The 27,191-nt window shown below is 45.0% G+C and overlaps 1 protein-coding gene across 4 annotated transcripts in view; it reads left to right on the forward strand.

Moving 5' to 3' along the window:
• The window catches only part of EDARADD (EDAR associated death domain), a 54,192-nt gene that overhangs the window by 19,690 nt on the left and 7,311 nt on the right, over positions 1-27,191 (forward strand). For all 4 annotated transcript variants that reach the window (XM_045537259.1, XM_045537261.1, XM_045537260.1 and 1 more), the window contains exons 4-5: positions 3,560-3,618; positions 26,079-26,124. In XM_045537259.1, coding sequence (XP_045393215.1) covers positions 3,560-3,618; positions 26,079-26,124 — 105 coding nt within the window. The remainder of the gene's footprint in view (positions 1-3,559; positions 3,619-26,078; positions 26,125-27,191) is intronic.

Here is a 27,191-nt window from a genome sequence, read left to right on the forward strand (position 1 = left end):
TTTGATTGCGTTCTCTTCGCTCCATTGGTAGGGAAGGGATCCCATCTTAGGGTTATGGGGATGGCCAAACACATGACACTGGGCACAGGGTAGATGAGATGGGAGCAGCTTATGAGTCACGTACATCCACAGCCCAGAGGAGGAGGATACTGCATACCATGGAACGCCACATGGGCTTGCACTTGGGAACAGAGCAAACACCCAGGGACTGTGCCAGGAAGGCTTTGTAGTAGGAAGAGCGTTTGCAGTAGCAAGGCTCCGTGAGTGTTTTTGTGAGGACTGGATTTGCATGGCCTGGATGAGTGTGTTGAATGAATGTCTTCAGAGGAGGATATCATCCATGTGATGTCATTCAACGGTCCTGAGAATGTCGCATGCAGTTAGATCCTGCCTGCAGAGCTTGTGTGTGATGACTAGGCTGTTGAAGTGTCTCAGCCTTGTAAAGATGCATTGTGGGTTTTTTTTGGCGAAGGAGGAGGACTTCTACTGAGAGGCTGTTGAAATAGGCACCAAACAGAACATATCAACCAAATCTATAATAGCAAAATAGTTAGTAGTTGCTGATTGGACGCAGTCAATAATTTCAGTCGTATTGGCCATTGGGTATGGGAGCCTTCAGGGATGGGACCACAGCAGTAAGGCTGCAGCAATCCACCATGACGTACCGTTCATTTTTTTCCCAAGTTTAAGAATAGGCCCAATTAGGCTGCTAAATGGAGAAGCAGTTGAGATAACCACCCCTTCGCTCATTGGGTCATTTTTTTTTTTTTTGAGACAGGGTCTCACTCTGTTGCCCAGGTGAGAGTGCAGTAGCATCATTGCAGCTCACAGCAACCTCAAACTCCTGGGCTCAAGTGATCCTCCTGCCTCAGCCTCCCGAGTAGCTGGGACTACAGGTGCATGCCATCACACCAGACTAATTTTTTTATTTTTTTGTAGAGATGGGGTCTCACCCTGGCTTGGGCTGGTTTCAAACTCCTGGCCTCAACGACCCTCCTGCCATGGCCTCTCAAAGTGCTAGGATGACAGGCATGAACCACCACTCCAGGCCTGCTAATTAGATCTTGCACAATACCTTTTGATCTTTGAAGGCCCTGTTTTAATTTACATTAGGGTATCCATATCAATTATTTTAACTTGGGGATCTATAAGGTCTCATTTAGTTAAGCCAACTTGTAATTGCCAAAAATTTAATTTAATGAGGTCAGAGCACCCAGGCCCACAATAAGATATTTTAGGACAATGGGTGCTATGACCATGGGAAATATAGGAAAAACAATAGTTCTGATGGTTAGAGTGAGGCATATCTATTTGTCCTCTATTTTATATCCAATACCTCCCCTAAGATTATAGGGGGTACCATGTTTACATTTAGTAGCATCTCCAGATAGAACTGTAATTCAAGCCGGTGTACTGATTGAGTCCATGAAGGCTTGTCAGTTGGTACATTTTAGCAGTTGTTGAAGTGAATTCAAAATCTATGTTGTAGGACACAAAGCCAGTCTGCACTCTTGTATCTTTTTGCTATTTATTTTAGTGAATTTTGATTTCCAAATAGGTCATATTGTGGAGCTCTGTTTCAGTTCGTTTTTTTTTTTTCTTTTATCTCCTCTCCTGTGTCCAGGTTTCTTTCTCTCTTATTTTCATTCCCTATTTTTTTTTTGTCCCTGGATATATATGGGAAGGCGGAGGCAGTCTTCTCTACTGCGCTCGTATTTGTACATTTCCTTCTCCAGAGAGCCTTGGATCAGGGCCACCAGGGTCGGGACCCTTCCCTATGCTAGCTCACACGCTCTCGTGGGGTTTAAGGACCTGGGCTTTCATCGCGTTTGCATTAAGCCCTTTACTGTGCCCCAGGGCTCTGGAACTTTCCCTGTAACTCCCAGGATCGGGGTCTTTGTTGCAGCCCGGGCGTCAGCGGCAGGGTGCTGGGCCCCTGACCCCAGAGGTCCATGGACTGAAACCAAGCTCCGCCATGGCCCTGTCTTTTCTGCCACACAGATTTTTAAAAAAATTAGTAATTAATTATTTTATGGATTTTGTCCATTCCTGTACAAATTCTCTCCAGATCTTTTGGCTTATTTAGCCACATAAAGTTGTGGCTTTCAGTTTGTGTCCCATGTGATCATCCATGATGGGGACCTTCTGGGTGGTTACCGGGAAAGTCTTGGGGTCCCTGTGGCTCACCTCTTAGGTGGCTGCTTCCTCCTCCAGGGAATCAGGATCGATGGGCCTCCCTGGGGTCGGGGTCCACAGCCAGTCAGGTGGTTTTGTCTGTAGCCTGGGGGCGGGGGGGAGGCGGCCACTGACCCCACAGTGATGACATCTGCCCTTTGCCCTGTGGGAGAGCAGCCCTGCTAAGCAAAGCCCAGGTGCACCTAACGCCTCTTTCGCTTTTCTTTCTTCGTCAGAGCCTGGGGCCACCACCTGCCAGGGCTCCGCACTTCCCCCCCTGGGGGGTCAGGAGAGCACAGGGGCAGCGGCAAGGGAAGCGGCGGCTTAGGGGACAGGCAGGGCCACCGCCCCAGCCTGAACACTGGCAACCAGGGCAGAATCCCCCCCGGGGTGGTGATCTCCTTCCCTTCTGCAGATTTCACAGAGCGCCGTCCCCACGCCTGTCCTGGGGGTGCACACTCCCGCAAATGTCTGTATGTCTGCCCCTTGTGGCCAGCGATGTCACCAGGCTAGATGCGGCGCTCAGGGACTTGAGCCGCGGCCACTTAGGCGCTGCGCTGCCACCGCCCTGCCAGCAGGGGGCGCCTCCGGCCCGACACGGGCCGAACGCGACAGCGCACCACGCTGGGGCCACAAATATTTTAGGTCACATGGATCACTTCTATAATGCTTGAGTCATGGTTATAAGTCACAGCGGTTTTCATCGCGGGTTGAGAGGTGGGAAGAGCTAGCAAACGCCACCGCCCCGGCCGAAGTGCGAGTCCGGGGCAGCTGGCGGCTCCATCCCAGGCGGCCCACGCCGCCATCGGTGAAATTAATGTCCCCGATCCTGGTGGGGTCGCCCAGTTCTGATCACCTCCTCCTCACCCCGTTGGTAACGGAAGGGTCCTGTGCTCGGATGACAGAGAGAGCCAGACGCTGAGTGGCTGAGGTCGACAGCAGGTTCTGAGTCACACAGATATAGTCAGGAGGAGGACACTACATGCCACGCAGGGCCACACGGTGGTGTACTTGGGGACGGAGTGAACAGCCAGCTTTGGGCCAGGTGAGGCCAGCATTGTAGTATCAAAAGGATGAGGTGGCCCCCTGTTCCCCCTGGAGGACGTGATTGGCCTGTTTGAATAATTCCATGGCCGGCAGGAAACTGAAACCTGCTACTCTAAGATAAGTAGGAATTGTGCCTAATCCCTTGACAAGGAGCATTGTTCAGCCGGGGACTTTATCCTTGGGAGCACAGGTGGTGGAGAAACTTGCAGTTTAGGTCCTACTGATTTTACTAGATATCAGGGCAACACCTGATACGGCGCCTTAATTTTAGGTTTTACACCACAGGGGGTGTGATTTCTTTATCAAGCTTTGTGTCTTTTCTTTTTTTCCCCCCCAGCTGAGGAGTGTGATACAATTACTTTGACCTGCCCACCAAATTCTGATATGCAACATCAGGTAAGAATAATTTCAACTCTATTTTTACCCTTAGGCACGTGATAATCCACCTAGAATTTTGGAAGTGTCTTATAGAGCTTTAAAAATAAAGAATGAAGGACAATATTTCCAGATAAGAAGTTTGAAAATGATCTCTAAGCATCCCAGTCAGGTAGCATATCTATAGAACTTTTGTTATTTCTAATAGCCATGGTATCTTTAGTGCATTCTTTGAAATAAATATTTACCTACATGTTAAGACTAGAAGGCCAATGCTAGTGAGTTAGAAAGGAGAGTTGCTTTCTTTCCCTTGCAGTTGGTATGCTATGGATGGTTAAAAAATTTTTTTAAGACACAACAAAACTAGATACTCTAATAACATTTTTGCAATGGTTTTTGAAGCCTTTATATTCTTTTTTGTATAACACACATCAAACTTTGATATATTATTTATATTGTCTTTTTTAAAAGAGCAGATGTGTTTATTGTGTTATGGTTATAAAAGAATGTTTATTATTGTAAAGTTCAGATTGTGCAAAAAAAGTGCAAAAAATATAGTGAGAATTGCCTGTCATTCCACTGTTCACCTTTTCATGGACTTCCTTCCAGAGGCTTCCCTGGGTCACCATGTGCTTCAGTTACTTCTTGTACTGACCAGTCCACCTCTGTTCACTCACTCAAAGCTCATTAGCAAAACTGCACAACACCTCACGTGTGCTAAACTCTATTTAACATGTTAAACGTCTCAAAAAGCATGTCTTGCCTCAAGAGAGGCTGGTTTGGTTCTCCTCCTTCTATAACACCAAGTTAATTTTTAACAAAGTTTTGTTTAATCTTGCTTTAAAAACATCAATCTGTAATAAAACTTTAACGTAATACCTCTGGGTTGTCAAATCACCTCTGTAACAAAGCAAAGTAACCCAATAGTTGATAAAATAAACCATTTTAATTATGACACATAACTCTTGAAAATTGTCAGTAGTGCTACTTTTAAATTTATTTGGGGGAATCTTGAGTCATGGACTGTGAATATCAAACTCTTAACTCTTTTTCCTTGGAATTATAGTCTAATGATTGGCTTCTGCACTGACTGAATTTGAACCGTTTTAGTAAACTGAAAGTATACATTTTTCTTTTCTTGTAATTCTAATGTCTTTAACAAAATTTTGCTCCTGACAGTTTTTGCAACATGTAGACTCCCTTGAAGATAAAAGAATGGTGCACTGTTCATTGAGTTTTCTCTTAGGGATTTTCCAAAACCACTTAAGATTAGGTAGAGAATACACATTAGCACACTGTTCGGCATTTTTCCTAATTTTGGTGTTATAATTCTGGCTATATTAAGTAAAGACTATCCTAAAAGATGAAAATATATTTATCAACTAAAAAAGGATGGGAAAGATCTAGTTAAGATTTTTTTAAGTTCTATTTTAAAACAGAATGTCTTCTATTCTTATAAAAAGTAGGACTATAAGCTAGCTACTTCAGTTGGTTTTGTTCTTTGTATAATCTATAGGATTTGTTTTAACTGCTAATACTCAGAAAGATTCTTTGAAACCAACTTGGCAGTTAGAACAAAGAAAACTCACTAGGGAAGAATCGTTTAGAAGAAAAAACGACCCACACTCCATTTTCTATAGTTCAAATGTTAAGAGCAAGGTGGAAATAGGGTCTTTAGAATATTTATTAACTGCCCTTGTAGTGATTTTTATACTTTAAGAACTAAAATTCCACTTCTACTAACCCTTCTAGTCATTTAAAATCCATACTCCATCTACTAGAACTGTTCTACTCCTACAACGAATTACAACTGGTATTTATTGAGCATATACTCTGAGAACAGATCTGGACTGGGAATTCTTGGACATTATAAAAAGGCAGGAGGAGGAGGAGAGAGAGAAAACCCTGGGCAGAGCTTACAGACGTGTTGGAGAGGCAGTGTGCACACAGTTAGATCCTAGGATGGGAGTAAAGCTCAGATATTTAAACCATAAACATTTCCTGAGACCTTTATCAATCAATAAAGTTTTAGCCACTTTACTTGTATATCAAGCGTATGGCAAATGATGGTAAAGCAAAGATGTGTTCCAGTTTGTAGCCAAGAATCCATTCCAAAAGGAATCTGAAGTCATAAAATAAAAAAAAGGAAAATAATGAATACTAGGATGCTAAGTTGGAGTTAGAGGTAATGGAAAGAATGACATTTTTCCTCTGTTGTTTATTTGGTTTTAAGTTTTAAAAACTACATTAAGTCATTGGGTTGTTTAGTTGTGACAAAACTATTATACTAATGTAGTATGTTAATAGTAAGAGAAACTGGGGCTGGGTGCGGTAGCTCACGCCTGTAATCCTAGCACTCTGGGAGGCTGAGGCGGGTAGATCGCTCGAGGTCAGGAGTTTGAGACCAGCCTAAGCAAGAGCGAGACCCCGTCTCTACTAAAAATAGAAGGAAATTATCTGGACAACTAAAAATATATAGAAAAAATTAGCTGGGCATGGTGGCGCATGCCTGTAGTCCCAGCTACTCGGGAGGCTGAGGCAGTAGGATCGCTTGAGCCCAGGAGTTTAAGGTTGCTGGGAGTTAGGCTGACGCCATGGCACTCTAGCCCGGGTAACAAAGCGAGACTCTGTCTCAAAAAAAAAAAAAATAAATAATAATAATAATAAGAGAAACTGGGTGCATGGCATATAGGAATTCTTTATGCTATCTTCTCAAATTTTGTATATATCTAAAACTATTCTAAAATAAAAAGTTTGCTTGAAAAAGCACACTAAATAGAATTTCGATTCTAGATCAGTGAAAACACTCATCCACGATTCCACCACTCTAATGCAACTGTTTTTGTCACTTTGATGCATTCTTTTATATATTTTCATACACGTAATTGTAAAAACTGCAAATTATTTTATATCATACTTTTGTTATTTGATTTCCCAGAAACATTTTACACAGTCTGCTCCATGGTCACGCTGCTGTCATGGTCAAGGGCAATATGACATGAACATCTCTGACACAGAAACAGATTCTGTTGGCGTAGGTAGTAAGAGGTGAGCAGAGGAAGTACGCAACGGGCAGTGTGAACAATGCTGAGTAAGAAACATACTGTAACAGTAACAAAATAACCGTGTCACAAGAAACACAACAGGAACAACACAAGGCACATCATACGACATTATCACTTGCCCCCTCTGCCCAAGTGGGCTTTGGGTGCCACGACACATCCAGGCCTAACCATATAAGATGAAAAACTCCCCTGCCCATTGGTTAAAAAAAGGTGGAAGGGACAATGTCACAAAGGAGGAGAGGCCAGAGAGGAGAAAAAGGGATGGATGACACAGAAACCCCGGGGCCATGATCTGCTGGGACATGCACCCCCTCTTAACCCTCAAGAATGCGGTTTTGTTTCCATAAACGCTCTCTCTGCTTGCGACACGTTCTTTGTTGCTCACTTTCATTCTTCAATCTTGAGAAGGCGAGAACTGAGGTGTTCACATCAACCTTGGGATTCCAGGTGCAGCTGGTATCAGATTCTGGGATGTGAGTTTGAGGGCCAAGGTGAAAGCCCTCCCAATAGACGGAATGGTATAGACAGAGTCTGCGACAGAGTGAACTTTACTGGGAGATCTTAGGTGTTGAGGTGGGAAGGTAAGTTGGGGTCAGAACCCCAGAGCATTGAATGTCAGACACGGGTTGGTAGAAGATAACGGGGGAACTGAAGTGATAGCCCCATGACCATATCTGGGACCCCAAGGGGACTAGAAGGAAGATGAGACTAGGTGTTAAGCCTGTCCCTTGGAGATGGTTGCTATTAACAATATCAGTAGAGGATTCAGGAAGACGATCAGATTTGTATGTTGTTAGAATTGAGTTTTGTTGGTTGGTTGGTTGGTTGGTTGGTTGGTTGGTTGGTTGGTTAAGAAAGAGGAGATAAAGGTTTGTGGAGTTTGGGGTATGTGAGACTTGTCATACCAGGGAGACAGTTTATGAAAATGCCCCGTAGGTGGTAGAAAATGCAGCAATAGGTATTGGCTTAGGATTCATGCATTGGGAGGTTATAGTTGAAGTCCTAGGAGTGGATAAGATTGGCAAGGAAGACAGTCTTTGTGGGAAAGCAAAGAGGAGGACCAAGATGGAACCTTGAAGAACACCTAATTTTGCAGGCCAGAGGGAGACAAGAGCTCAGAAGTAGCCAGAGGAATAGCCGGCGAAGAGAAAGCCAACTATGGTCAAGGCACTTCGTGGCACTTGCGCTTGTTCCTAATTATATGTTTGCTGATTGTCTCATTGTCCCTTCCACTGGTTAGACTGTGCCCCTGAAGGCAGAGACCCTGTGTCTTCTTGCTCATAATTGTATCTTCACTGTCTGGTACGTAGTAGGTCTCAATAAATATGTATTGAATAAAGAGAGAAAAAAGCCAGGGAGGACATTGCCTGGCGTGCCGGGGAAGGAATGGTCACCACCCTCAGGAGGTACAGTGTGATCGAGGGTGAGGACTACAGAGACACCTTTGGATCTGTCCATTCACATGTCACTGGGACCCTTCAGGAAGGGAATCAGTCATGTGGACACAAACCCACTTGCGAGAGTTAAGGAGTATGAGAAAGTTTATGCAGCTCTCTCAAGACATTCATACGGTAGCAGAGATATATTAAGCTGTTATTTGAGGGTGTTAAAAAGTACAGAAAAAGCTTCCTTTCTTTTAGGATGGGAAACATAAGGAATTGACTAATACAAAGGTAAGGAATCTACTGATACAAAGATGAGGAGGAATCTACAGGAGTGGATAGATTCATAGAAGAAGGATAATTAATGGGATTTGTTTTCTCTATAGAAGGTGGGGTTAATTTTCTCAGCAAATATTTGTTAATAACATAGTTAGGAATTTTGTGGAGAACACACAGCACATGGATTTCCCTAAAGGAATTTGCAATCTGGCAGGGAAGATAAGATATATGCATGGTGTTGTGCATTCTGTAGGTTTGGACAAACGTATAATGACACATATCCACCTTTATAGTGTCTAACAGACTAGTTTCACTGCCTTACAGATTCTTTGCGCTCCATGTGCTCATCTCTCCCTCCCCCAATCCCAGGCAACCACTGATCCTTTTGCTCTCCTCATAGTTTTGCCTTTTCCAGAATGTCACAGAGTTGGAATCATACATTATATAATACATAAGCCTTTCATATTGGGTTCTTCCAGTTAGTAATATGCATTTAAGTTTTCTGCATGTCTTTTCTCAGTTTAATAACTCATTTCTTTTTAGTGCTTAATAATATTCCATTGTTGGAATATTATACAGCCATAAGAAAGAATGAAATCCTGCCATTTGCAACAACATGGATAAAACTGGAGAACATTAGGTTAAATGAACTAAGCCAAGAACAGAAAGACAAATCTTGCATGTTCTTACTCATATGTGGAAACTAAATATTAAAATAATTGATCTCATGGAGACAGAGAGTAGAATGTTGATTACCAGAGACTGGGAATGGTGGTGGGGGGTGGGGTGTAAAATGAAGATGGTTAATAGGTGCAAAAACATAGTTAGGTAGTTAGATAGAATGAACAATATTTGATAGCTCCAGAAAGTGACTACAATCAACAAGAAGTTAGGGTATACTATAAAACAACTGAAAGAGTGGAGTTGAAATATTCCTAACACAAAGAAATAATAAATGCCTGAGGTGTTGGATACCCCAGTTACCCTGCTTTGATTCATACCCATTGTACATCTGTATCAAAACATGATGTGTACCCTAAAAATCTATATAACTATTATATACCCATAATTTTTTAAAAATGTATTGCATATTTGAAATTTGCAAAGTGAATAGATCTCAAAGGTTTTCACCACACACACAAAAAATTTCACAATGTACACATATACCAAAACATCATGTTGTATACCCTATATATATGCAGTTTTTATTTGTCAGTCATACCTTTGGCTAATAAAGCCAGAGAAAAAAATCAAATAGGAAAAAATAGAATAAAAAATTGAGTCCGTCTCACGTGATTGAAAAATTTTAAAAATAATAATATTCCATTGTCTGGATATACCACAGTTTATTTATCCATTCCTCTACTGAAGGACACCTTGGTTGCTTGCAAGTTTTGGCAATTATGAGCAAAGCTGCTATAAACATCCATGTGCAGGTTTTTGTGTGGCTGTAAGTTTTCAGCTCCTTTGGATAAATCCCAAAGAGCACAATTGCTGGATTGTATGGTAAGAGGATGTTTAGGTTTCTAAGAAACCGCCAAACTCTCTTGCAAAGTGGCCATATCATTTTACATTCCCATGGGCAATGAACGAGATTTCCTGCTGCTCTGCATCCTTGCCAGCATTTGGTGGTGTCAATGTTCTGGATTTTAGCCATGCTAATTGATACGGAGTGGTATCTGACTGTTGTTTCAATTTGCATTCCCTGATGATGTCTGATGTCTTTTCATAGCTTATTTGCCATTTGTGTATCATCTTTGGTGAGTTGCTTCTTAACATCTTTGGCCATTTTTTAATCAAGTTGTTTGTGTTCTTATTGTTGAGTTTTAAGAGGTTTTTTTGGTATATTTTAGATAACAGTCCTTCATATCTGTTGTATGTCTTGCAAATATTTTCTCCCACTCTGTTTTTTTTTTTTTTTTTTTTGAGACAGAGTCTCACTTTGTTGCCCAGGCTAGAGTGAGTGCCGTGGCATCAGCCTAGCTCACAGCAACCTCAAACTCCTGGGCTTAAGCGATCCTTCTGCCTCAGCCTCCCGAGTAGCTGGGACTACAGGCATGCACCACCGTGCCCGGCTAATTTTTTCTATATATATTTTTAGTTGTCCAGATAATTTTTATTTCTATTTTTAGTAGAGACGGGGTCTCGCTCAGGCTGGTCTCGAACTCCTGACCTTGAGTGATCCACCCGCCTTGGCCTCCCAGAGGGCTGGGATTACAGGCGTGAGCCACCGCGCCCGGCCTATTTTCTCCCACTCTGTGGCTTGTCTTTTCATGCTTTTGACAGTGTCTTTCATGTAGCAGAAACATCTAATTTTAATGAAGTCCAGCTTGTCAGTTCTTTCCTTCATGAATGGTTACTTTAGGGTTGTATCCAAAAAGTCATCATCAAACCCAAGGTCATCTAGATTTTCTTCTTCGTTATTATCTAGGATATTTATGGTTTTGCAGTTTACATTTACATCTGTGATCCATTTTGAGTTAATTTTTGTGAAGAGTATAAGGGGTGTGTCTAGACTCATTTTTTTTGGTATTGTTCTACCACCAATTGTTGAAAAAAACTATCTTTTCTCCATTGAATTGCCTTTGTTCCTATGTCAAAAATCAATTGACTACATTTATGTGGTTCTATCTCTGGGTTCTCTCCTCTGTTTTATTCATCTGTTTGTTCCTTGCCAATACCACGCTGTTTCGATTGCTGTAGCTTTATAGTAAGCCTTGTGGTTGGGTAGTGTCCGTCCTCTGACTTTGTTTTTTTCCTTCAATACCGTGTCTCTTGCTATCCTGGGTCTTCTGCCTCTCCATATAAACTCTAGAATCAGTTTGTTGATATCCACAAAATAACTTGCTGGGATTTTGATTGGGATTGCATTAAATCTATAGATCAACTGGGAAAAAATGATATCTTGGCAACACTGAGCCTTCCTACCCACGATCAAGGAATGTCTGTCCATTTACGGGCATGCCTTATTTTACTGTGGGTCACTTAATTGTGCTCTGCAGATACATATTTTTTTACAAATTGAAGGTTTTGGCAATCTTGTATCCAGAAAGTCTGTTGGTGCCATTTTTTCCAACAGCATGTGCTTACTTTGTCTCTGTGTTACATTTTTGGTCATTCTCCCAATATTTCAAACTTCTCCCATTATTATTATATCTGTTATGGTGGTCTGTGATCAGTGATCTTTGATGTTACTATTGTAATTGTTTTGAGGTGCCGCGAACCGCACCCACATAAGATGGGAACTTGATAAATGTTTGTGCTCTGACTGCTCCACCGACAGACAGTGCCCCCTCCCCGTCTCTCTCCCTGTCCTCAGGCCTCCCCAGCCCTGAAATGCAACAATATTGAAATTAGGCCATTCATAACCCTACAGTGGCCATTAAGTGTTCAAGTGAAAGGAAGAAGCACACGTGTCTCACTTTAAATCAAAAGCCAGAAATAATTAAGCCTAATGAGGAAGGCATGTTCAAAGCCAAGAGAGGCTGAAAACTAGGTCTCTCGCACCAGTTAGCCAAGTTATGAATGCGAAGAAGGAAAAGTTCTTGAAGGAAATTAAAAGTGCTACTCCAGGGAACACACGGATGATAAGAAAGCAATTACTCTTATCGGATTCTTATCATGTCTTATTGCTGACTTGGTGAAAGTTTTATTGGTCTGGATAGAAGATCAAACCAGCCACAACATTCCCTTAAGCCAAAGCCTAATCCAGAGCAAGAGCCTAACCCTCCTTAATTTTATGGAGGCTGAGAGAGGTGAGTAAGCTGCAGAAGGAAAGTCTGAAGCTAGCAGAGGTTGGTTCGTGAGGTTTAAGGAAAGAAACCATCTTCATAACATAAAGTGCAAGGGAAGCAGCAAGTGCTGATGGAGAAGCTACAGCAGGTTACCCAAATCTAGCTAAAATCACTGATGAAGTTGCCTACACTAAACAACAGATTTTTAATGTAGATGAAACAGCTCTCTATTGGAAGAAGGTGCCATCTAGAACTTTCCTAGATGGAGAGGAGAAGTCAATGCCTCCCTTCAAGGGACAGACTCACTCTCTTGTTAGGGGCCAATGTGGTGCCCAGTTTTGATGGCTCCAGCAGTCTTGGGAGGTAAAGCATTACCTCCACTTCATAGAGGAAGAAACGCAGAAGAGTTAAGCTATCTGTGCATGTTCCAGGAGAGCCAAGATGGGACCCCAGGTCCTCTGTCTCCAGACTCCCTGCTCAGCAACCTTGAGCCTCTCCCTTCTCTCAGCAGTTCCACCCATGTTGGGATGGATGGTTGAGAGCTCCAACACCCGGAGTGCTTGCAGGATTGACAAGTCCAAGTTCCCAAGTGTAAACTGCCGGAGAGTGAGCAATCACGATTCATTATTGAAATTTGCAGGGTATGGCACTGACTTTTTTTTTTAAAAAAAGTTTATTTTGTGTAATGTTAGGATAACCACCTTAGCTCTCTTTTGCTTATTATTTTGATGGAATATCCTTTTCCATTCTCTTTTTATTTTTTATGTTTTTTGAGACAGGGGTCTTACTCTATCACCCAGGCTGGAGTGCAATGGTATGATCATAGCTCTCCGTAACCTTGAACTCCTGGGCTCAAGTGATCCTCCCAGCTTGGCCTCCCAAAGCACTGGGATTACAAGAGTGAGCCGCCCCACCTGGCCCACACTTACATTTTGAGATATTATAAATAGAATTGCTTCATATGAAGAATGAAAGCTCCTTTTTACCCTAATAGAAGAATGGGCCATCTTCCTGCTGCCATTTTTAAACAAAGAGTCAGAGGTCTCCTGTCCCCCAAGGGTCTTTCCCTGTCCCCTTCTTTTATGTAGACCTCTCTTACTCGCAGTCTGCCTACAGTTCAGCATTTTCCAAACTTCAGGTGATGAGATAGGTTAGAAAGTCATAACAATGCCTTAGGTCTCGACGAGCATTTCCACCAATGAAAGGAGTAGAATGCCATAGAATAAAATAGAAAATGTGTCAAAATGCTGTGCATGCAATAGAATTATTTTTGTAAATTTTTGATTTCCACTGTACAGTTTTTAAAGCACATTCATTTATGGAAAATGGTGTGACATCTTTCTTTTCTGTTGGTTGTGGTCCAAAAAGCTGGAAAAGCCCTGCACTAGGCTGTGCGCTCTTTAGGGGCAGAGAGGCTGCCCCATTTGTCTTTGCTCCCCGCCCCCATGTCGTGTTTGGGGCGTGCACTCGCTGTAAAGTGTGGATGATAATTTGTTCAGACAGTGGGTCGGGTTGTCCCAGGTACCGCTCAAAGTGTTGGGGACATGGTGGTGAACAAAAGACAGGATCCCTGCTGTCAGGGGCTGACATTCTAGTGGGCGAGGAGGCGGCACAGTGGGACGATGCAAGTCACCAGTTCCTATGGAGGAACCTCTGTGACCCTGGGCAGGCTACTCAAACCTCTTAGTGCCTCTGTTTCCCCATATGCAAAATAACAGGGTAGTAAAGACAGGACCTGACACTAGTACCTACCTCATAGGGAGGTGATGATGGAGCATGTTAATATTTTTTAAACTCTTGAAATATTATGCAGCACATCATAAATGTCTTATGGGTATATAACAAATAAATAAAACTAGTCTCTTCCTTCCTAAGGAAAATAAAAATAAAAAAAAAATAATAAGACTAACCATGATCAGATTTGTACAATATAGAGCAATTCTACCAGCAGTAGGTGTTGCAGAGAAAAGAAAAGCAGGGGAGAATAGGAGAGGCATTTGAATAGGGAATAGGAAACCAACTGTGGTGTGTTGAAGGGGCCAGAGCAAACGCTGTATTTTGGAAGGTGTTCAAGAAAGACAGCAAAAGCAGCAGACGTGGAGAGTCCCCCGAAATCAAGAGGCTTGTGCTGACTCAAGTTCGAGCAGCCCTGCCTCTTCCGCTGCACGGGCAGTGGTGTGAGCGGTGGTTTGCAGAGGATGCACAAGGCCAAGTTCCTCCCTCCAGAAGCCCACAGTGGAGCTGAGCTGGCAGGACACGTGCACGGGAACAGACGCTGCTCAAGGCACCGACGGCCGGGGCTGGCCCAGGCGCATGTGCCCCAAGACGGGGGCTCTGAAGGGTTTTCCAGGACGCTCCACGAGGGCAAAGGGTGGAGAGTAGAAGGCGTTAGCTAGACCACGTCGCTGTTGTCCTTGACGCCAGAGGCAGGCACGAGGTACAGGGAGGAAAGCAGGGCCAGGCTGCAGGAGCTCGGCACTCCCAGAGCTGCAAGAGCAGGTTTCTCAGCCTTCCTGTTTTCTCCCTCCTCCCTGCCCTCCCCCCTCCCCGGCTAACATTCTCAGGGAGGGAATAGTTTTTTAAAAAGCCTCATAGATGATTTTGATGTGCCCCACTCCCTTCCCCAAAATAAAATCACTGAACAGGATAGATACATGTCTGGCCATGGGTGACATTCACCTATTCCACCGCAGGGTCGATAGGTGCATGATTTCAGTGTATGTTAACATAAATGTACAGGCGCAGTGATGGCGAGATTAGTCACAAATGTCCCTCGTAGCTTCATTTGCATATCATCTCACCACCCTACCCTCCCCAGCCATTTTTGGATAATCCATGAGCCTGGTACCTCACTTTGCACACAGAAAGTGCTCCAAACATTGGCCCCAAGTGACAGGTGGGGTCCAGCATGTCTCAGTGGCCACCCTGTGACTAGCATTATAGGCAGGAATGAGAATCCTTAAGGACAGATTTGAAAAATCATGGAAAGGACCTATTAGTGGCCCAGAGAAAACAGATCTGGATTTTCTTTCTAAAACTTACTAGTACCCATCTATGATCTGCTCAAACCCAAGACTCCGGACCCTGCCTGCACGTTGGAGTCACTTGGGGAACTTTTATAAAATGCCAGTGCCTGGGCCCCAGGCCCCAGAGATTCTGGCTTAAGTGGTCTTGGGTAGGCTCCAAGCACTGACATTTCTTAAATATCCCAGGGATTTTGCAGCGCAGCCAGGGCGAGGAAGGCTGGGTTAGACCATGCACCCACTGGGTAGAGGAATGCAGGCATGCTCAGTGCATTAACCCTGCATTTGGCATGTACGTGGGCTCTGCCCACCTACTGCCAGGTGTGACCCTCTGAGCTGAAGTGGAATTGGGCAGCCGGGGTGGGGCTAATCCTGGAGGACAGCCCCAGCTGCTGGGGAAGAACGAGAGAGAATATTCTTTGAGCCCCCAAACGCTTTCTCTGTCTCTTAGGCCAAGGAACCCATGTCTGGATATGTTGGTGTAATGTATTTCCTGAGTAAAAAGTTTGGGCTATTTTAGATTTGTTCTTCCTCCCAGCTCCCACGCGTGCCCGGCCACTCAGAGGCCAGAGCCCCGTCTGTCGTGCCTTATCTCCTAAGCTCGGTGCCACCCAGTCCTAAAGCAGGGGGTTGTCTCGGTGGCACTAATCTCGACAATTTAAAAAGTGAGCCTGGGGCCCAGATGTCCGGTGTGGCAATTTTGCACGTTAAAGCTGAAGGAAACCTTAGAAGTCACATTGTCCAGCTCCCTGGCTTTACAGAAGAGGGAGGCTGGGGCAGGTGACGAGTGGCAGAGCTGGCCTGGTCCGCTGCCAACCCCACCCCGCCGGCCAGATGCCCAGCATTTCGGAGTTGGCAGCAGCTGGCCTTACCACTTGCTGCGAGGCCTCTTGCCTTGCCTAAATCTAGGGAGGTTTTACTTTCTCCCTCCCGCCCCACGGTTCAATGATACTGGCCTGGCAGACTAGCACAGGGAGAAGCTACTAGAACAAAGTTGGTAGATGAAGGGGCTGCTCCCTTCTTTAAATCGGATTGAGAGGCTGTGGGCAAAATCCCACCCGACAGCCGCATCCCCTTGGCAGAGCAACCGGCCCTCCGGACTGTCTGCAAACCCGAGTCATTACGTGCATTGTAACAACAGGGAGGGGACCCAGCAGCGCTGGCTGGAGATGGTGTCTGGCACGAGTCAGCCCGGCAGGCCCCTGCCTGCACCTCTGGCTACGCAGCCGGGCTTGCGAGCTCCAACAGGATCTGTGTAGCAGACTGGGGAGTCCTTTGGCTTTTTTCTCTAAGGGAAGATCAGATAGTTCTGGTTTGCCTAGAAATTCCTTATTTCATCCTCGATAGGAACCAGTGCTACTGGGTAAGACTATAAAACTCTGCCTAGAGCACATACTTGGTATTTTTGACTCCGATGAGACGGATTCAGCTCAGCCTTCCAGCTGCCGTCTACCTGTCTACACAGGTGGTACCCTTGGGAAATGGGCCACAGAGGTGTTCCTGGCACACAGCTGTCCAGGCAGTTAGAGAAGGAAGAAGGAATCTTTTTTTTTTTTTTTTTTTTTTAGAGGTAGGGTCTCACTCTGTCACCCAAGCTAGAGTGCAGTGGCATCATCATAGCTCACTGCAACCTCCAACTCCTGGGCTCAAGCCATCCTCCTGCCTCAGCCTCCCAAGGAGCTGGGACTACAGGAGTGCACCACTGCACCTGGCTAATTTTTCTATTTTTTTTTTTTTTTTTTTTAGAGACTGGGTCTCACTCTGTTGCTCAGGCTGGTCTTGAACTCCTGGCCTCAAGTGATCTTCCCACCTCAGCCTCCCAAAGAGCTGGGATTATAGGTGTGAGCACCGCGCCTTGCCGTGCATTCTCTATTTTTGATTGCCAGAGAAAATCCTGACATGTAAACGGTTATTCTTGTTGTTCCCACTACAAATTCACGCTGCCCAGGCTCAGTCGTCATTTCAGGGCCTCAAGTACTTTTTTTCTATAATGAAGTATCCCAGAGATGAAATCTTGAAAGAAAAAAATCATAGTGTTCTGATTTGATGTGGTCTATTAATACTCATGGCTTTGACTTATTTCTGCTTTGGGACTGGGTCAGAATAAAATACTTGCAGTAAGACACATCCAAGCCAAAGGCCAAAAACACCTGCTTTCTAGCACTTTCTAGCACTTTCTAGCATTTTCTAGCACTGTAATTTCACAAGTGGGTTAGAATTTCACTTTTGGTGGGTATGGCTGTCAAGATGCAGCCGTCCTCACACACAGTTGAGAGTGTAAGTTGATACAACTTTATGGAAAATTATTTGGTGGCATCAATGACTCATCGATCTGGCAATCTCACTGTAAGAGAAGTTTGCTTATTAATAATTCCACTGGACAGTTATTTCATCAGCTCTAATTGTTTGACTTAATGGCTTCTCTTCTCATTACCAGTCTGTGCTCTGCTGACTGTAATTTCACAAGTGGGTTAGCATTTCACGTTTGGCGGGTGTGGATGTCAGGGTGCAGCCGTCCTCACACACAGCTGAGAGCGTAAGTTGATATGACTTTATAGAAAATTATTTGGTGGCATCAACGACTCATCGATCTGGCAATCTCGCTGTAAGGACTAGATCCTTCAGAAATCATAACAGAGTGTAAGATACACAGTGTGGCATTTGAAATAGAGCAATGTTTCAGGTAACTACCACGCCCCTTTGTAGGAACTAGTTAAATAAATTATGGTCCAGTGACACTGTGTAACATTATTGAACTATTAAAAAGAAGAGAGACCACTACCCTGCAAAAATATCCATGATATATTGTTAAATGGATAAAGCAAGTTGTAGACCCACTTGGGGCTAAAAAACTCTCTCTATATATAGGTTGTGAGTATGGCCATGACCAAGAAATCAGGGAGGATGTGCCCAGATTATAATTAATAATTTTGGGGGAGCAAGATGGGATTGAGAGATGGGATAATGGATTGAGAGAAAATGGTTTTTGCATCTCTTTTTGCTTTTTCTTTTCTTAAAGCTTGATTTTGAGTAATCTTTACTTTTTGTATGTTTCTGGTATTGTTTCAAATTAAAGAAAGAATTACTAGAATAAATTATCCAAAAATGTAGGTAGTATTTAGGCGCGGGAAGCATTTCATAGGCTAACCCTTGAAACCAAACAGTCTCTCTGCAGCTAGGGTTTAGTTATCCACCACGGGAACGTCGTAGGCTGACCTGAGCCCTTCGGGAATGCAGTTCCTCATCATGCAGCCTTCGATCACCCTGTGCTGTAGCGTCCCTTGTGTCGCACAGCCTGGGATTTGTGAATGAAATTGACAGCAGCGAAAACTCCCTGCCTCTCTGTAATATCCCCATCGCAGCGGTCTGCTTGTGTTTGCACGTACAAACCATAATCTCCTGTGAAATGCTGTGATATTTCTGAACAGTAACGCACCGTGCTTCATACCCAAGGGGAAAACCCCTTCCCTTTCATCTTCCAAACCATAGCCAGGGTCTGAAATTACACCTGCGCTTGCCCGGCCTCAAAGTCACAGAGCAGTTGCTGCGGTCTTTGACCCCCGCTTCAACCCCAGAAGTAGCAGGTCTTCCTCGTAATTGGACAGAAAACTCATTGAAGAGAAGAAAGACCTAGATTTACACACAGGTTCGCTTGCATCCTGGCAAAGCACCGTAGCGTTTATTTCAAGTTTTCACTCTTCCTTACTGAGTTCTTTCATCCTCAGTGGAACGTTCCCTGTCCCCTGGGGTCTTACTCGAATTCTCGCCCACCTTTGTGTGCATCCCTGGCATTCTGTCTGTGCCTTTTTAACACGCAACTCCTTGTGATTTCAATATTTATACACAGGTCTTTGTTCCATTACTGGATTATAATCTTGAGGTTTATTTATACAGGTTTATGTCTCTGTATTCTAGGGCCTAGACTGGACTCTTTTTTTCTTTGAGACATGGTCTCTGTCTGTCACCCAGGCTAGAAAGAGTGCAGAGGCACAATAATAGCTCACTGTAACCTCAAATTCCTGGGCTCAAGCGATCCTCCTTCTTCGGTCTCCCGAGTAGCAAGGACTGCAGGTGTGCACCACCACACCCAGCTAATTTTTTATTTTTTTACAGAGATAGGGTCTTGCTATGTTGCCCAGGCTGGTCTCCAACTCCTAGCCTCAAGTGATCCTCCCTCCTTGGCCTCCCAAAGTACTGGGATCACAGGTGTGAGCTGCCATGCCCGGCCTAAGATTGGCTTTTTAGGAAAACCCAACAGGAGAGTCATAGTCTAGTGCTAATATTTAGATGTGCATCAATGATAAATATATTGAGAAAAATATATATTCACAAATACTGAATCTGTCTTGGGAATCCTTAGCAACTGGTACCTCAAATGTGTAAGTCAAAAACATCTTATAAGTAAACAGCTTAGGTTTCAAGTTGGTGAAATGGAACTTTAGCACGAGTGACTCCATGTTGGTCTAGTCTGTTGGGCCCAGTGCAGAAGCTCAGTCCAAACCAATGGCCACCCATAATTTTTATTTGACAGGACTTCCCCATCAATCTGTCAATGTCCCTGGCCACATCAGCCCAGCCCCACGTGGACGACACACTCAGCTCTTGAGTTGAGAGCTTTCCCCAGGGTGTGCTCTGGGCCCTGGGGTTTCTCCTACTTGGAGCCTGGCATGAAGTCCCAGGTGTAGGTCTTTAGAGGAGACTGTTCCTTAGTACCCAGAGCTTGCAGCAACTTGAGCAGAAATGGGACCTATCGGTGACAAACTAACCAAAGTGCAAAACTCATGTAATTTAGCCAACTTTCTCTCTGCTCAAAGAATTCTTGGCAGCAGCTAACACATTTTCCCCAAATATAAGGTAATTCCCTTGTATTCACAATGAGAAGATTTTACAAAATGAGGTTTTTTTTTTTTTTTTTTTTAGCCTACTTGAATTTTATATTGGTGTTCAACCCCGGGGGACCTTAATATTCCCTAAGGAGATATTTAAAAACAACCCCGTCTACGTGCCACACCATACCAATTAAATGAGAATCTCTTCCCAGCCAGGGTTGAGAAACATTAACATCAGGTTTTAGGGAGGTAGATAAACTATCCAAATGCATACCTATATGATTTAAGTCACTAAATTAATTTACACACATTTCAAATCACAGATGAGTCTAATTCAGAGGTGCTGCATTTTTCTCCTCTCCCATTTCGTAAGTGTCATTCTCTGATGTCCTTGGCGTACTGCGGGCATCATTTCACCCAGGCACACAGCTCGGCAGAGCTCTTCCCTGCTGCCCGTGTTGAGAGAGAGAGAGCACTTTTTTTTCTTATTATGGTAAAATACACATAACATAAAAATTACCATTTTAATAATTTTTAATTATACGGTTCATTGGCATTAAGTACACTGACATTGTTGTACAACTGTCACCATCATACATCTTCAGAACTTTGTCATCTTCCCTAACTGGAATTCTGTATCCAATGAGCAATCAATAACTCCCTATTCCCCCTCCCCCAATCCCTGGCACCCACCATCCTACTTCATGTTTCTATGAATCCGACTCCTCTAAGCACCGCATATGAGTGGAGTCAACAATATGTGTCCTGGGACTGCCTTGGGTCACTTAGCATAATGTCCTCTAGATTCATTCATGCTGTAGCATGTTTTCTTTAAGGCTGTATAACATTCCATTTTATGTACATACCACATTTTTTAATCCATCCATCCATTGATGGACCCTGGGCTTGTTTCCACCTTTTAGTTTTTGTGAATAATGCTGCCACAAACACGGGTATGCAAATATCTTTTCGAGACCCTGCTCTGAATTCTTCTGGGCATATACTCAGAAGTGGAATTGTTGGGTGATAGGGCAGTTCCATTCTTAGTATTTTGAGGAACCACCATCTGATAGTCGCTGTACCATTTGACATTCCCATCAGCAGTTTCCAATGTCCTCACGTCCTCACCAACACTTGTTATTTGCTGGGTTTTGTTTGCTTTTGGTTTTGGTTTTTGATAGGCATCGTGGTGCACGTGAGCTAGTGAGAAGAGCACTTTTGAACCAGCAGGTGATGCTGGTTCCAGAAATTCTATCCTAAGCCATTTATACAGCATTATGCTTTGTTTTTGTTTTAAAAATTTATCCCGGGGGAATGTATTTGTAATTTCCACAGTGTAACCACTTTATTGTATTGCTATTTTGAAGTCACACCCCCCCCAGGAAAAATTGCTAAATCTGTGTTAAATTGTTTTGCCTCCTTTTTCCCCCAGTTTAGTAAAGTTCACATGCGTGTTTTCCACAAACAGTAACTCTGTTCAAAGTAATGATACGTCCAAGTATGCCCCATGAAGGGAGACAGTCTAAAAGAACTTGGATTTTAAGGAAATTGCCTCTTTCCTCAAGGATAAGTTTTTAAACTTCATAACTTATATTCAGGCAAAAATGGTAATTGGAGTAGAAGTTTAAAAAGGAAAGAAAGGATAGTAAAATAGCAGCTTGATGCTGCTGATTAGCTTAAAATGCCCTGGTTCCTTTTCCCCTCTTAAACTGAAGGATTTTAAGCCACTTTAGAAGTTGTTCCATGGGTTCGGGCACGGTGGCTCACGTCTGTATTCCCAGCACTTTGGGAGGCTGAAGCGGGAGGATCGCTTGAGGCCGGGAGTTTGATACCAGACTGAGCAACATAGCAAGACCCCATCTCTAACAAAAAAAAAAGTTGCTCCAAGTTTCCCACCCTTCTGTTTTGCAAGATTTTGTATAAACGGAATTTTTAATTCCTTTACTCACTTAGCATGCATGGTTTTTATAAACTGATTTCTTACATACACCTTTGTCTTCGGCATACACAGCCAACCTCGCTGAGCAACTGTTCCCTTTTACAAAACCAGCACTTCATACTGGAACTTCCCTCTGAATGAAAACAAGGTGTCCAAACACAAATCTCCAGCGGGTCATCACTGGTACCTGGTGGTCCTCAGCCCCTCGGAATCTGGAGGATGAGGGGAACTAACCCAGTTGGAATCATGTACCTGGCACGTGGCGTGTGTGCCCAGCTGTCAGTCACTGAGATGCCCAGAGGGAATGGGGGGTGGTGAGGAGGGGGGCAGGGTGGGGGCTTGGTCTCGGAGGTTGGCTTAGAACAGGGGAGACGTGTACATGCCTCAAGGCCCAGGAATCCCCCCGTGGAGTGGGGTTCACGCAGAACTAAAGATTGCCCTGGGCCTAGCTGGTGGACGAATCCAGCACCCAGGCACTTGGCAAAGGCTAAGCAGGCAGGAGTACAGGAGAGGCCAAGAGGGGGTTTGGGGGATGAGGGAGGGGTGCAGAGAACATCATGAACATCGCAGCCCGTGCCCTGGTCTGGATTCGAGTCCTCTTTCCTTCCTTCCTTCCTCCCACAGACACGTGCTGTTAACTCTGTCTCCCACGTGCTAATCCCCAGGGTGCAGCACAGACAAGATCCTTGGCGTCCAGTCTGCAGTCTAGAGCCGCAGAGGGAGATTCCAGACCCGTGGAACGAGCACCCAGCGGGCTGGCGTGGACAGGGCGCTGGGAGGGGACCCAGGGCACAGAACCCAGACCGGGGCTTTGGAGAGAGCATCCCAGAGGAAGCGATGTCTGAGCTGAGGCCTTGCAGAGAAGGGACACGAAGCCGAGGAAAGGCCGAGGAGGGTGGCCTTGCAGGCCGATGCATGGTTTTCCAGCCATTTCCAGGGTCTCACGGCCCACCTGGCTTTAGCTGGTGTCTCTTCCACCCCTCCACTAGAACTGCTCCTCTCCGCCTAGCAAATCCTGTCTTCCCTCTGCCCTCAGAGCCCGTGACATTTCTGCAACTTCTCATGCTGTCGCCTCCTCCTGCTTTTCTTCCCCCGTCTCTGATGTCCATTCTCCGCCACTGAAATGTAGGCGTTCAGGGCCTGGCTGTGACCTCCCAGCTTGGCCTCCACTGCCGGTCATTCCTTCCAGAATCACTTTCACATCCGTAATTCCATCTCCTGCCCTGGTCTCTCCCGGGGACCAGGACCATGTTTTCAACTCAAGGTCGCTGTGACGGAGCCTGGCCACACCGTCTTAGCCATCACCTCTTCAAAACTTGCTCTTCATTTCACCTCCTTTTGCTCAGCCCTTAGTGATTGCACCTCTGCATGGCTCTTGCTCCATCCCCCTCCTGTCCCGGAGTGTGTGGGGGTCTCATGAATCCTTGCCTCCCCTGTCCCTGTCACCTGGCCTCCACACTGTCCCTTATCCCCGTGTGTCCCACACGCTGCAGCCTGATCCCAGACACCCCGGAGGATGCCCTGCTTCTGATGAGAGCCCCTCGGTGACTCCCCGTTGTCTGTGAAATGACATCCAGCTCCCGGGACAAGCCTCAGTCTGTTTCCTTCCCACGTCCCTCTTGTCCCTCTCGTTGCCTTGGCTTAAAACCAAATGTCTCTTTCTTCCAAGTCCCCACTCAGCAGGGCCGATCTCAAACATCTTTGTCTCCAAGAAACCACCTCTCACTTTTTTTGTCGAAAGAAACCTCTCCTCTCTGACTTCACCTGAACCCGCCTGTTGGACCCGACCCTCTTCTGCCTCACATTTTGGTCATCTGGGTGCTCTCCCTGTCCCCAGCGTAGCGTCTTGAGGTCAAGGGCTCGGGTCCTTTTATCTTTGTACACAGGCTCCAATAAGGGGGCTTGTACATAGTAACTGCTCAATAAACAGGAGTTGACCAAAGGCATGAGTGTGGTTTCCGTAAGACCAGAAAACTTACAAAAATAAGTCTTTTCCGATTTCACTCTTAGAAAACTAACGTACAAAGTAGCACAACCTGCCAATCAGAGCCAGGAACACAGATCGTAGATATGTCTCTAAATTCTGTCCTTGTCAGCCATTAAGGTGATTCTGAGTCATGGTGCCTGCCTGCAGCAGGCGGATAATTTTGGCCAGACCTGGTACCTTGGTAACATTTTCTCACTCGACTCAGCCATGCCACGAGAGGTAGTTTCTACTCACAGAAAAGTTCGGGTTTCAGCAGGGACCTCAAGTACCACAAAGAATCCGTCAAGTTCTAACATCTGTGTGTCATCTCGACACCTCTGGGAGGTGTCTCCTCAGCCCAGGTTTCCAGCTTGGAGAGCAGAACCGTGACTGTGCCGATCAAGGATCGTGCACACCTGCCCTGTCCTGCCAGGCTGTGCACACGAGGCAAGGCAGGTCTCTGCACGCCCCGTGCAGCAGCATGTGGTGGCCCTGCCGTCCTGGGCGTCGGGTTTCGCCTTGTGAAAGCAAAACTCTGCCTAGAGAGAGACTTCTGTGCCTTCAGAGACTTCCTGTAACTCTTATACACACATTCGCTCTCTCTCTCTGTCTGACACACACACAGGTGCATACACATTCCTCACTGAATTAGGGAAATGTGAGAAGAAAGTACAACTTCATGAAAAAAAAAAATCATATGAACCATGGTAAGCAGCTTGCATTTTTGTTCCAGTAAAGACAGTGGCATAGGCCGGGCGCGGTGGCTCACGCCTGTAATCCTAGCTCTCTGGGAGGCCGAGGTGGGAGGATCGGTCGAGGTCAGGAGTTCGAGACCAGCCTGAGCAAGAGCGAGACCCCGTCTCTACTAAAAAAATAGAAAGAAATTAGCTGGACGACTAAAAATATATAGAAAAAATTAGCCAGGTATGGTGGTGCGAGCCTGTAGTCCCAGCTACTTGGGAGGCTGAGGCAGGAGGATCGCTTGAGTCCAGGAGTTTGAGGTTGCTGTGAACTAGGCTGATGCCACAGCACTCTAGCCTAGGCAACAGGGTGAGATTCTGTCTCAAAAAAAAAAAAAAGAAAAAAAATACAGAGGTGAGGAAGGTGACCCGACCAGAAGCAAGGCATATTTCGATTACTTAGGGGGGAAATCTAGGTGGGGAAACATGGCAATGCTCTTGTGTGGAAACAAAAATTAGACTTGAGATTAGGCAGATGTATATACGCTGCTGAGATTGGGGATTGGTGAGCTTGGGGTGAGGAGAAAGGCTTCTTAGAAGGTTAAGAGAGAAAGGCTGTTGAAAATGCTGAAAGCACCTAACGGCGTGGAGTTAGCACATCTTTAGGGGTGACACTCTCAGAGAGCTGAGAGCACAGGGCTCTGAGCCAGGCTAGGCCAGCAGCCGTCTGGGTACACAAATGAGGGACCCCAGGCCAGACTGGGACGGGCAGGGCCTGAGGGTACAAAACCTGAGGCTTTTGATTCAACTCTTGTGTTTCTTCTGCAGCTCCATGGATGGAAGGGCTGACATTAGCTGATGAGAGAGATTTTAATTGTATAAAGATAGGGATAACATAAACAAAGGTGTATTGGGACTGTTCTCCTCTGCTGGCTTCATGGAAAACTCTCTCTCTCTCCCTCCCTCCCTCTCTCTCTCTCTCTCTCTCTCTCTCACACACACACACACACACACACTCCTCCAAAAAGATCAGAGTGAATCCCTCTCGCCATATACCGTAGCACGGCCTTGGTTGTAAAACCAGAACTCCAATCAGAGGGGCAGAAACACTATTCTCTCTGCAGAGATTTGGACACCACCTTTTCCCAGTTTTAGCTGCTTTGCAATATATACGTAAATAAATAAGTATAATAGATAAGAGAAAGAATTGTACCTTAGACTAACAAGCAAGCCCAACAAAGAGCAGGTAAGAAATAAACTAAGGAAAATAACACATAATGTAACATAAAAATAAAACCCTGGTGCATTGCTGCGTGCATTGATCCACCGTTTAAAATAGCAACTCCGCTGCATTTCACAAATATTTCTCGAGTGTCTGCGGTGTGGCTGGCAGAGGTCTGGGCGCTGGGACACAGCACAGGGGGCTTGTATTACAGAGGGAGCCATGTGTCACCGCCCATTAAAATATGATTCTTATGATCCACCCTCCGCCCAGGTTTCGGTGGAAATTTAACTAGGTTGGAATGTTGATCGCATTCATTTTGGGGTATAATTTTAATGATGGTTGCTTTTTTTGGTTTTTAGGGAGAAGAAAATGGCTTTCCAGACAGCACTGGAGACCCCCTTTCAGGTAAATGATCGACTCTAAGGATACCTGGGCTGCAGTGACAGCTTAGTGTGGCTGCGTCACAGATAATATTCGAGACTGTGTTTATTGTTCACTTTGAAAGTCTGTATTGCAGATGAGAGCAACTTTGCACACTTCACGCTAGGGCAAACCGCAAGGGAAGTTATAGCTTATAAAATTTCACAGAAGCCTTCAAGGAATATTTAATATTTTGTCTGAGCTCACCCTTCTTTGCTTGTCAGGGGCACAGAAGGGGCCGAACTGGGCAGGTTTAGGCCAGAGGCACAGTCGGGACTGAGCACCCCCTTCCTCTCCTGGTGGGCTTGTCATTGCTGTTTCTTGCCTGGTGGGAGAGAGGGGCCGCCCTGGGACTTCAGGCAGACGAGGGTCAGCTGGGCCATCTCTCTCTGGCCCTTGCAAGCCAAAGGGACCTGCCTGACATTCGGTCACATGTTATTCTGCACTCCTTTTGGTTAGTGTGTTTAACCAAAGAAACACTAAAGTTTATTTCTCCTCCCTCCCCATTTTTTTTTTTATTACAAGACAGAAACCTTGACGGTGTTTAGATTTCTTATTAATTAATCACAAGGAAGATATAATGTGAGCATTAAGACAAGTTAGCAAAGGAATAATTTTTTAAAAACTCCAAAACCCCACCAATATTTTACACATCGTTTAAAACACATATTTTTAATGATCTGAATCATCAGAATTGTATTTGTTTGTTTGTTTTTTGAGACAAAGTCTCACTCTGTTCCCCGGGCTAGAGTGCCATGGCGTCATCACAGCTCACTGCAACCTCCAACTCCTGGGCTCAAGCGATCCTCCTGCCTCAGCCTCCCGAGTAGCTGGGACTATAAGCGTACACCACCACGCCTGGCTAATGTTTCTAGTTTTGTATTTTTTTTCTTTACAAACACTAATTTGGCACAGACCGGGTACCGGGCACTCTCTGAACACTTGGCAGATGTAAAGCTCGGGATGGCCCTGTTCTCTCTTCACCGCAGAGATGTAGTGACATAGTGCTCGGTCACACAGGAGGAAGTGGGATTCGAGGCCTGGGCCTGGTC

Source organism: Lemur catta, chromosome 25 (assembly GCF_020740605.2).
Source record: "Lemur catta isolate mLemCat1 chromosome 25, mLemCat1.pri, whole genome shotgun sequence".
NCBI lineage: Eukaryota > Metazoa > Chordata > Mammalia > Primates > Lemuridae > Lemur > Lemur catta.